Source organism: Sipha flava, unplaced genomic scaffold (genome assembly GCF_003268045.1).
Source record: "Sipha flava isolate LNK unplaced genomic scaffold, YSA_version1 124_pilon_pilon, whole genome shotgun sequence".
Taxonomy (NCBI): domain Eukaryota; kingdom Metazoa; phylum Arthropoda; class Insecta; order Hemiptera; family Aphididae; genus Sipha; species Sipha flava.
Window position 1 is genome coordinate 99688 of NW_020271750.1, and position 13237 is coordinate 112924.

The 13237-nt window shown below is 25.3% G+C and overlaps 1 protein-coding gene across 1 annotated transcript; it reads left to right on the top strand.

The window, feature by feature from the left end:
- The first annotated feature begins 208 nt into the window (after positions 1-208).
- On the top strand, positions 209-3521 carry LOC112694192 (eukaryotic translation initiation factor 2 subunit 2). The gene is made up of 7 exons (XM_025569589.1): positions 209-312; positions 1083-1227; positions 1593-1735; positions 1809-1917; positions 2577-2784; positions 2855-3128; positions 3402-3521. The coding sequence occupies exons 1-7, from the start codon at positions 295-297 to the stop codon at positions 3444-3446; spliced, it is 942 nt and encodes a 313-aa protein (XP_025425374.1). The 5' UTR covers positions 209-294; the 3' UTR covers positions 3447-3521.
- Positions 3522-13237: the final 9716 nt, after the last annotated feature.

The following is a 13237-nucleotide window of genomic DNA, read 5'->3' on the forward strand; positions in this document are numbered from 1 at the left end:
TATTTATAAATTATAAAAACAATTTCGGATAAAATTATTTTGGACTACAATTCATAATTCATTTGAATACAAATTATTTTATCAATATCTCAATAGTCATATCGATAAAACATATCGCCCGTTTTCCGTCCATTGGTCACATTGGATGGTTGCGGCTGATGCAACATAATTCCACACATCAGTCATCACATTTTTCTCTTATAAGTTGTCCAACACATTTTTAAATACTTAAGTGTACCGTGTATCAAATTTTGTTTTTCATCTTTAAGTTATTATAATTTGTTACAATTAAAAATGACTGAAGAAGAAGCTGTAAGTATTCAATGTTTGTCGTTTATATTTTGATAAATTTTAAGTCTAGGTAATTTGTATCATTGAATCATTGAACAACATTCTAAAATATTAAACTTAGGTGCTCACTGGAATGTCCTGTTTTTATTACTATAGCACTTTGAATAGGTAATATTTTTAACTTTCATTTATCTTATTAAAATATTGAATTCCAAAATCTAATAAGCAATTTATTAAGATAATAACAAAACCCAATTACTGAAATTACATTTGGAACTATACAAATAAATTATTTAGGATTATAGCTAACTATAGTGTATGTTAAAATCTAGTGAGTGATTTAATTAATAATTTCTACATGTAAACAATGTATTTTTGGAACATAGATAAATCTTAGAAATTTGAAAATTATGTTAAATTAATTCTCATGTATGGTATATTACTTTTATAAATTAGATTATTTTAATGTTGCTTTAATTTCAAAATCTTAGACATTCAAAATGTAATCTTGACTTAAGAATGCTTTTAACAATAGAGCTTATTCAATAATGTAATGAAAAATATTTTACTTATTGAAATTTACTTACAGTACTGTAGATTTTTACTAATTACTATGTTATTAAAGTATTCTATACTAATTATTCTATGTTGTTCTTATGTTATTTCTATTAAACAACAATTAATTAAAGTTAAATCCTTAGTTTATTTTAAAACCTAATTTGTTCATTCTTAGCATACATATGATATATATATATAATTGTTTACATTATATTGAATTGTATTGTTTTTAGTTATTTGATCCTTCTATTAAGAAGAAAAAGAAAAAGAAGAAGTTTGATTTAGATAGTGCTTTAGCTGCTGAAGGTAATGATATTGTAAATGAACAAACTTTAGATAAAGAAAACCAGGATCCAGTAGATCCAGAAGAATTTGATGGTATGTACATTCAAATTATTCTAAAGAAAATATTTTAAGAATTTAAGGGAATTTGTTAAATTTTCAGATTGAACAATAATTTATAGTTTTAAATTTAGAATTTTTAATATTTTAGTATACCTAAAGAAGTATTAAATTTGATATTATGTTCCATTATAAAATATAATAACGTTGAAACAAGTTACTAAGTTGGTTAGACATAATTCAATTTATTCATAAATCTAAAACTCAACATTCTTTTCTTTGTATTTGCAAATAAATGCAATATATTAATAATAATTATTTATATATTTTTATTTATTCATTTAACACTATTTCCAAAGTCAGTTATATTATTAAAATATTTTGTGTTCAAATTTGTATAGATGGAAACCTGGATCTTGATAATTTTGGTAAAAAGAAAAAAAAGAAGAAAAAAAACATTATCAATTTAGATGATTTAGAAAATGCATTACCAGATACTTCATCAGCAATGGAAAATGGTGATGGCCAAGAAGATGCTATGGATGTCAGTTTTACTCTTTCATTAATGAAAATTATAATTTCATTTAATTATTTATTTATTCTCATTGGATTTGTAGGATGATTTTGATTTAGATATGGACTTTTCAAAAACGAAAAAAAAAAAAAAAAAAAAGAAAGACATTGATGAATTAGTTAATGAAGAGACAGATAAAAAAACTGATGACAGTAAGTGTTGAGCGCTTTAATCTTACAACAAGGTTGACAATTCTTTTTACTTTTTATTTAAATTTACATGCTTTAACGATGGACAGTGGAATTTTGAGTCTGGTAAGGGTTTTGAAGGTTTCAGTTATTGTGTAGAGAAGTACTTTTTAATTTACTTAAAAAAAAAAAATCATCATGTTATATATATTTCAAATTTAAAACATTCTTTATTTTTGTAGAAATATATATATATATATATATATATATAAGATCACTAAAGTAGAATATGCTTATGTCATAAAGCTAAATAGAATACCGGTTAAGTGGTGTACTCTACACTTAATTTAAAAAAACCTTTTAAGACCAATTGGGCTCAAAAACCCAATAGCATTTTTATTTAACAAATTATTTTAATTTAATGATTTTCAAATAGATTCAGTAAATATATTTTTTACTGTTTCCATTATTTTTATATTTCTAGGCTTCTAAATAATAATACAAAATGTCTTTAGTTCTACAGTTTAGAATATTAAATAATAATTAAATGTTTATAACAGCATTAAAATCAAAAATATTTGTTTCCAAATGGAATAAATACTTAAAAATTAAAAATTTGTTTTTAAATGTCTATTATTTTTGTACTTCAAATTCTATACCAAAATATAATTTTTTTATTTTAGATACCGATGGAGAGAGTCATACATGGTTTGGCTCTGATCGAGATTACACTTATGATGAATTATTAACTAGAGTATTTGAAATTATGAGAGAAAAAAATCCAGATATGGTTGCTGGTAAAAAACAAAAATTTGTCATGCGCCCTCCACAAGTAGTTCGGATAGGTACCAAAAAAACATCATTTGCAAACTTTACAGAAATATGCAAAACGTAAGCATTAATACTTTTGTACTAATAACTATTTTTTATATATATATTTTAACATATTTTTATTGTACAGATTGCATCGTCAGCCAAAGCATTTGTTAGATTTTTTATTAGCTGAATTAGGTACCAGTGGTTCAGTAGATGGTAATAGTCAGCTTATAATCAAAGGTCGTTTTCAACAAAAACAAATAGAAAATGTACTACGAAGATATATTAAAGAATATGTTACTTGTCATACATGTCGTTCACCTGAAACCATTTTACAGAAAGATACTCGTTTGTTTTTCTTGCAGTGTGAAACTTGTGGATCACGTTGTTCTGTTGCCAGTATTAAATCTGGTTTCCAGGTAAATTTGTACATTCTAATTTTAAATGTAAATCAAACTCGAAATCGTTTAATTGAACTAAATAATTTCTTAAAAATGAATGAGGTTGAAGAGTTTTTTTTATTTACTCTACTTGTAAAATCATAATCTTGTAGTAATGTTATAACGTTATTTATTTTTATACTTGTTTTTAAATATTTTTAATTATTTAATATTTATCATATATTTTACAACATTTGAATAGTTTAATTAACATTTTGAATTTTTCATTTAATTTTTTTTTTTTTTTTTTAGGCCGTCACTGGAAAACGTGCTGCCATCAGAGCAAAAACTGCATGAATACTAAAAAATGTCTCTTGGTTTCTTTTTTAGTTCAGCATAACTCAATAAAAATCACTTTTTTACAGTTTTCAAGATATATTTATATTAAAATTACTACTCTATAATAAACCCTGCCATTATTAAATAATTTTAATATAATTTTCAATTGCATAGGTCTTCTATATTTAAAAACTTATTAGAGAATTATTGAAAACCATAAGAATTATATAATATTATTATTTACATTATTATTTGAGTTTGCGATATTTTTTGTATTCTTCTATACTTACGTATGATTTATTAAAAATTTGAGCAAATGAGATTGGAAAAATAAATGAGAAATTATTATTATTTGTAACAATTGAAAGTGGACATTTTAGTTGATAGAACATTTTTTAAACATTTTTTTTTTTTATTAAATTTGAATCACTAAAGCCTTTTAACAATAAATGTAGATTTAAAGATAATTGGTCTTAATCATAAGGAAATTATTTTCTTACAATTTATTGTTATTTAAAAATTAAAAATTCAATTGATTTTTTAACTATAAATTTATGTAAAAATTCAAAATCAAGCTTGGAAGTATGTCTTTAAAGAATCACTAATACCGTATTTATACAGAAACAATTGTATTTTTAAAAATAAATTAGTTCCAAACGTTATCAATGAACCTTATTGATTGTGTGTGGGCAATATTATATTAATATCCAATAGCAACAATGTTTTGAAATTTTGTGATTTTGATAACATTCAGATAACTTTTTTGATTCAATTTTTTTTTATTTTATTTAGACCAACATTATCTTCTTGTATGTTTTTTAAAAGTTAATCTATTACTTGTATATTTCTATTTTATAAAGTTGTAGTTGTAAACAAATATATCCAGCACCTAGTATCTAGTATACATATTACATTCTACAGTAATAACTGGTTTACAGAATACATTTGTGGAATTAAAAAAGGAAATACAAATCAAATGATAAACTAATATTGTTTTTGTGATAAGTTGAGTTTTATTAAAATTGCTTAATGCTGGATTATTAAATTACTTTTTGTCTAAAATTTGACTTTTCAAAATCTATTAAAAAGTTTTATGAAAATTGATGAATATCAAGAATACATTTTACTTCTTCCCTAATGATGTAAGCTAACATATATATGTATAATAATGATATAGAAGAATTTTTGTTTCGATAATTTAATTGCATGTGTGGGTGGATATTGAATTTTAGGCTAATATTTCTCTATATTTTGCCATTAATTTATTTCTTATTTTAATGAGATATAATTATTTATATGTGATCATTAAAATTATATAATAAATATAAATATTATATCATGAGTTATGACATAATTTTGTTAATAGCATCAAAAATAATTTGGACCCTTGTAATGATCACATTAAGAAGTTGAATTCACTGTATCTGTAAATTATAATTAAAAACTTTAAATTTTAATTTTTAGTTCACTATTAAAGAGAAGTCTCATAATTGCAGTGGTGTATTTACAAACAATTTTTGGGGGAGGGTGTCATACATATTTTTTATAAATCAGTATAATATGGTCAAGATTAAATTTGTATCTGTTTTATTAACTCTTATTGAAAAATAGAAATTCATTTATGATAAACTTTAGCTTCCTTCTTTTTTTTTTTTGCCAGTTTGTCAATAACTTCATTGATAGTAATATTTAAATCTGGATGATTCGATAACAGATGGCAAGGTCATTAAATATTTTCTGAAACATAATGCAATCTTCATGCAACTATCTCCACAATTGGTATATAACAATTTTCTGCAAACTACAGGCTACAACAATAGGCATTAGCCTGTGAAGAGTATAATGTGTTTCGACTTGTTCAGTCAAAATTACCAATACTATTGTTCCTGGACTTAATTAATTTTTATAAAATTAATACAATTTATAAATTTTTAAAATTTTTCCTTTATTCGAATTTTAAAAATTAACAAACTTCAAATTGATCGAAATTTAAAAATTTAAGGTCTGGAAATCATTAAGAGGGAAACTTCTCCACCATAAATACGCTACTGCATAATTGTATGAAATATGTTTATATTACCTAATATAAGTGCATTCAAATGCATTTAAATATTATTGAATATTAAGATTCCAGTCTTTTGCAGAGTTGCTCTTTTTATTTGGCTCGTCCAATGGTAATAAAAAATTTTTATACAATTATAGTAAGCAATAGCTTATATGCATATTAAATTATACTATTTTAATATTTTTTATTCGTCAAAAAATAAAATTCTACAAACTAATATCATTGATTTGTTTTGAAAATTTATGTGAAAATCAAAAGTTATTTAATAAGAAAACTTTAAATAAATTAGTATTTAAAAAAATAGAAGTTACCTATAAAAACTTCTAATAATAATTAGAAAATATAAGTCGTGTTGTGATCATCAAATTTAGTTTTTATTATAAATACTGCAACAAAACATAATAATTACTAAAACGAGTATACAATCAAAAACATGTAGGTACACAATCATATTCGGTTGAGATTTGTCTGTAGACTTATTTTGTGAAGTTTGATATTTTAATCAAACGATAGTTCGTCCATATCTCTTCCCTTTTCTTAATGGGTAACATTAAAATTTGTATATAACACAATAACGGAGCATTATTTTTCTCTGATAAATATTTTTTCTTTTAATTTACAAAGAAAATATTAAGTATTGCCATTGTATGCACTTAATAAATATGTATTCATATTAAACATATATTATTAGTTTTATATAATTAATGATGAACCTACATAATATTATTATTGCAATAATTTATTTACAATTATATAATATTAAAAAAATGAAACATGACTAGTAGAAATAAGAAAAATTTTATTTTTCTCAATATAAAAAGGTAAGTTTTTGTTTGAAAAATAATTTATCAATTTTATATTAATTTTGGCTATTAAAATAATAATTTACAGTTGTACTGATTATATGCAATAAATTATGTGTACAATCTGTTCTTAGAATAGTTGTATAAAATCAAAAAAAAACGATGGGCTTTAGTTAAATTCTTTAAACTTATGTGTTGTTAAAACTCCAAATTAAATACTTTATAAGAGTATGTAGGATTTAATTGTTAAATTTTTTGTTTATTCTTATGACACCAAATTAACCCTAAACATGATTTACAAATATTAATTTGGCAAGTATCGAATGGCTAAACCCTTTCTTGAAAAAAAGAGAAAAAGTACCTACTTAACAATTAATAGACTCCGTATCAGTCACACTCGTTTAACGGACGGATATCTCATGGCTAAGAACTATAATCCCAGTGTTCGGAACGTTCATTTGAAAATTGAATTCGTTCACGTTCTATGCGTAAAATAGGAATTAGTTCACGTTCATTTTCTTTAAAATGTTCACGTTCATTTGGTCGTTCATTTTAATTTATAATTTTATATTTATCAATCGCTTACATGCAATCTGTATAATTTTTAAATTTTTAATACTAAAATAAGCATTTAAAAAATTTAAAATTAAGCAAAAATATTTATTCAAAAAAAAAAAAAAATCTAACAAAATAAAAATAAATTTTCACTTTCAAGACTAAGGATTTTATGGATTTTCTAAGAAATTTTTCTGAAAAATAAAATGTAAACTGTTCTCACTGTTCTTGATTATTCTGGCGTTTGACACTCAAATCTATTTTCAGCGTTGAAAAATCGTTGTTGCGACGAACTACATGACAACATAGATAAGAATTATTTTTAATTTTAATTCTATCAAAAATGACTTTGCAGGAGAAAACTATTAAGACGTAAAAAGAACTGGTCAAATAAGTAAAAATAATCAGAAAAACTGGAAATAAGCATTTTTTTGAAAAATTGCTGAAAAAAGCAAAAAAAAAGCACTTTCAAATATCATAATTGTACGTGTTATAACTTGATATACACTTCTATAGCACTCTGCTACATTTTAAGTCAATCAATAAAAATAAGCAAATGCTTTAAGTCCCGAGCCCTGCTAATAACCATTGCTGCCGATCTTAATAAAATATCAATAAAAAAAAAATAAAAAAACAAAATATTGATTTACCAGAAAACGTATTTTATTGTTAATTATTTTATAATAATAATTATAATAATAAATATAATATATATTATTTGTAAATTATAAGTTCAAATAATCAGTGATATTTTTAGAATCTTTAAAAAATAACCATTATGAACAAATCTTATGTTATAAAGAATAATGATCCCTTACGCTCTTTTTTTATTACTCATCATAAATAATTCAAAGAATTTATTTATTTATTGTTGTTATCTCTAATGATTATTTAATTGGCACCATGTATACGTTTAATTTCATAAAACACGGTGAACCGTAAAGTTGGGTATACACTAGATCAGTGTTTCCCAACTGGTGTTCCGCGGAATCTAAGGGTTCCGTGAGCTTGCGCGAAGGGTTCCGTGAGAAATTTAAGAAAATATAAATTAATTAGCAATATTTTAATTTGGACTATGATTTGAACATAGAACTGGAATTGACACATTTCCCGATATGAGGTGCATAGTTTGTAGTATTTCGGCGCATACAAAGACAAAGAATAAGTTTCGAAATCAACTGAACGCGGCTTCAGACTTACGAATCTCATTTTCAGGAATAACTCCAGATTTAAAAACAGTTATGAAAAAAACTATGAAAATATTCCAATCTTCTCATTGAATATATCTTAGAGGTAATGGGAGACAAATATTACATTTTATGCTTTAATATTACATTTATAATATTGTAATAGTTATAAACAAAATAAAATGTTAAAGCCGTCTTTTTTTTTTATATTAATGACACTCTTGTGCCGGAAGTGTCCGATAACTCACTCATTTAAGTGTACCAAACATTTGCCTGTATTAAAATTATAGAAAAAATATTGGGGTTCCACAAAACGTTCAAGCTCCTGCAAAGGTTCCGCAAGTAAAAGAAGTTGGGAAACACTGCACTAGAATAGCGGTTCTCAAACTGTGCACCGCGGTGCCCTAGGAGCATCACGGGCAAAGGCACCGCGGTCTACGGTTCATAAAAAATTGTTTTTCCTTATTGTTTTCGTAAAAACTTTATAGCAATTAATGTAATATTTTCTATTGTGTATTCGCGTATTTTCATTTTAACCTTATAATATTTTCATATAATAATTATAAACATAATAATAATAATAATTTTTATTTATTTATTTTTTAAGTTTAAAAATTCATTAATCTATAATTAAGTTAAATTTGAATAAAATTAATAAAATTGGATATCAATAAGTTTTTTTTTTTTATTCTGTCTTTAATGTTATTCACAGCAGGGCACCGTGGCTAAATTGGGTCCAAAATAGGCACCGCGGTAAAAAAGTTTGGGAACCGCCGCACTAGGACAATTAAGTGTAATGTAACAGATTTTATGTTCGATTTTATGTTAATGTTACCAACGACACGTAGGTATGCAAATGCGTATGAGTACTATTCAGTGGTTCGCCGGTTAATCCATCAGCTATTATAACATTCACTGTTTGTTTTCATGTAAAATTGTGTGCAATGTCTTATTTACAAGTAGCATGTATTTTAATTCATGCTATTTTTTTTTAAAAAAGAAAAAAAATGAAAGAAGATAGTGACACACTATTTTAATTAAATCTAGAGTTATGTTTAGTAGATCAGACAGTGCCGGATCTAAGTCTTAGGAGGCTAGGGTACAAATACTAATTAGAGGCTCCTCAAAATATTTTTTTTCATTTTTTGTGCATCCTTTTTAAATATGTGTTAGACATTCCAATTTATAAATTCACTATCTATTAAAAGTTGTAGAATGAAATACAATGAATAAAAAAAAAAAGAAAAAAAAAAGAAACCAAACAGATCATTTAAATTTTGGTTTTTGAGATCTTGGTGCATTGCACCCCTGCTAAATCCGACAATGGGATTAGATTTGATTATTAAACAATATTCAGCAACAAGAAATCAGTGGAAAATTTAGAAATTTCAAAAGAATATCATCTAATGGTTTTGAATACTTAATAAATTTAATCTATCCAAATATTTAAAAACAAGATACTAATTTCCGAAAAGCTATTCCTGTGCAAGAAAGGTTAGCTGTCACGTTATTATTTTTAACCATAGACGCAACTAGGGTTTTATTATTAGGAACTAATTTTTTCTTATTTTTCATATCACTTTAGTAAATGATTTACTTTTTAATTTGTATCTATTTATGTAATGGGAAGAAAAGTTACACTTTTTTTAAGAGAGGGGTAAGGTTCCCTTTATCCTCTACCTAATTTCATCTATATTTTTGGCAAATGAAAAATTATATCAAAGTATATAGTAACAGTTTTCATAGTTCAGTAAAATTAGAGTGATTAGGATGATTAGGCTATGAGGAATTTGTTTACTATACATACTAATGGCGTATCCTTAATCCGTAACATTCCTTTAATACCAACATTCGAGTGGATCGATGGCGTCGGGAGTCAAGCGCTCTTGAATGATACAGTAACCCGTATACACTTTAGAATTAAAGCAGGGGTGTTATTTTAAGGAGGATAAGAGTAGGCATTTTCCCAACCCTAGATTTGAAAGTTGTTTTGAGCCGGCTGCCGGGTTCACATTAAGAGCAGTGGTAAAACATTACAACATGGTAATTTTTTTCATAATTGAAAATTATCTTAATATTTTATCAGTAATCTTCTATAACTTATAAGATGTATTAAATATATATTAAAATAAATAAATTATAATAATAATAATATTATTTGCATCAATATAAATAAAAAAACAAATTGAAGAAAGATTTGTCTGAATAAAAATCTTTTAGCATTTTACATAAAAACAACAATTGGTCAAGGTTTTAAAACAAATTATACAGAGTTGAGCAAAGATATAAAAATCTTTTTTTTAGCAGTTTACAGGTTAGTTTGTAGAAAATGCCTACATAAAATTTTTAAATTACTTGTACTTTATACATTTATTTTTGTTTTTTTTTTTTTTTAGTATAGTGAATGAATTAGAACAGACATTTTGAGATTTACAATGGACATTTTTGTTTATAGATGGTTGCTATTAGTTTCAATAATAATAATAATAATTAGTGTGAAAGAAATTACTATACTTGAATTTGTTATTATATTTTTACCAGCTGATGAGCTAAATGCTTATCAATGTCTCAAATCATCAATTTTATGGCACCACGTATATAAATTTAACTTGAAGAAAAATATGCGTGTACATCTACAAAATGATGCATCAGCCGATGGTTTCACAAAACAATTGTTGGAAATGGGGAATAGTAAACAAGCCATCGACGAATTAACACAATGCATTATATTGCCAATTAATTTATGTATAATAACAGCAGCGATCAATAAATTAATTGACAAAAGTTTTCTCAAATCTACCAAAAAATTACAGAAATTGTCAGTGGCTCAGTGCACGGGCTATACTGGCAGCCAAAAACTATGATGTAAATACAATCAATATCACCATTCTAAACGAAATTCCAGGCGACACGAAAATGTAATGAAGTTACCAAATATCCAACTGAATTCTTAAATTCATTTAATTGACCAGGTATGCCACCACACGTTCTAACATTGAAATTTGGCATGCCCATCATTCTTCTACGAAATATCAATCCACCTTGACTCTGCAACGGTACCAGGCCTTCAGTGAAAAAGTTAATGAACAACATTATCGAACCTACAATTTTAAACGGAAATTTTAAAGGCAAATATGTACTGTTGTCACGCATCCCAATGATTCCAACAGATATGCCTTTCGAATTCAAATGTTTTCAGTTTCCGGTGCGATTCGCCTTTGCAATCAACAAAGCACAAGAACAATCTCTATGAGTGTGTGGACTGAATTTGGAAAATCAATGTTTCTCACATGAACAGCTGTAGGTGACATACTCACGTGTCGGAAAACCTTTCGATTTATTTGTGTACGCACCAAATAGAAAAACAAAAAATATCGTGTATCCAATGCACATCAATAAATATCATTCAATTAAATACTTACTTGAATTGTCAAATTTTTCTTGATAAAATGAATAAAATTACATAATGATAAACTAAATTTAATATCGTTGTAAGGTTATTACGTAATATATTTTAACCGTTATCTATCCATATGTATAAAAATATTCAACTAGCATAATCACAATTAACTAATTCAACACACAGTTTGTGACATATAAGATGTAGAATTTTTAACGGATAACGAAGTGCATGGGTTCAGCTCATAGGCATGCACAAACCTCTTTTTGAGGGTATGCAGAAGAAGGTTGCAGAAGGTCTCTATCACTACCCCCTCCCTCATAATGGAAGTTATCTTAAGCGTTCAAAATTCTGGTAAATATATACATTCAAATATCTAAATAATTGTTTAATTAAAATGTTTTTCTAAAACAAATTAACTCAATGGTCATTTCTTTTTTTTTATAACTGTCTTTATCATTATAATTTAAAATAAATTACGAGAAAACAAATTAAATATATAACATTTCAAATGATTTGAGTTTTATATTTAAATATTGTAAATAAACCAAACTATACTCGATCTTATGCTTCAATGAAAAAACAAAATAAATTTAATAAATAATTATAATTGATCATAACACAATTCTACGTTAAGTCGAATTTTTGAAATCATCAATAATGTTATCAGGATTTATATTTCTAGTCATTTCTTGCTCTATAGTTAAAAACATTAAGCTATTTAATCTATCTTGAAGCATAGTATTTCTTAATTTTGACTTCACCAATATTAATTTAGTAAATTATTGCTTACATGTATAACTTGTAACTGACAATACTGCACATTTCTTTATCAAAAATTTCAAAAATAAAAAGTTCAAAAATGTAATGTTTATCAAATTATTTTAACCATTGAAGCCAAACCCAAAGTATTTTAGCATCAAAGTTCACTTCAATTTTTTTTGTTGTAACAACAACTTTATTTCGGCTATCAATTCATCTTGATTACACTTAAAGTGTTAATTTAATATTTATAAATGTGTTAAATGAATAAATAAAATGAAAAAATAAAAAATATAAATGAATTTCTTTATTTAGCAAATCTTTGTTCTTTGGTTAGCAAGGCTATGTGTTCAGGGTATGCAGCTGTATACCCTGCATAACCTCTGCGCATGCCTATGGTTCAACTAGTCTTTAATAATTATTAAACACAAATCAGTGATAATAAGATGACTAAACTAAGAATATTTTTTAGTATTAAACACTTATTCTTATTGGTCTGGTCATTATTATGCCCTACCGTAGCAAATATTGAAATTATGCCCCTGCATTATAGTTACATAACGGTGTCTCATTACACCTAATTGCTCCAATTTGTACCAGCCTTAACAATAATATAATTTTGTAAAAATAATTAAATCTTAGCACATTTCACCCTGTCCTAATTGATGAAATGTTTGAGTAGTAAGATATATATGTAACATCGTAAAAAGAAAGACTATTATTAAAATATTAGTCTTTCGACAAATATTGACCATCATCAGAAAATTCTTTTCGAATGTCCTTGATTAATATTTCCATATGCATTTCGATTATTATTTTATATTTGACTTTATTTTATTTGGAAAATATATTATTTAATATGTATCAGACATCAGTATATAATATTCTGTTAATATTAAAAATAATAATACTAATTGTAATGAAACATGTCGTATTATTAAAAGAATTAAAAATGTTAATAAACTATAGTCAGGCGTGGATACAAAGGGGGAGCTATGGGGGCTGAAGCCTCCCCCTTAGACAAGGACTTCGATACT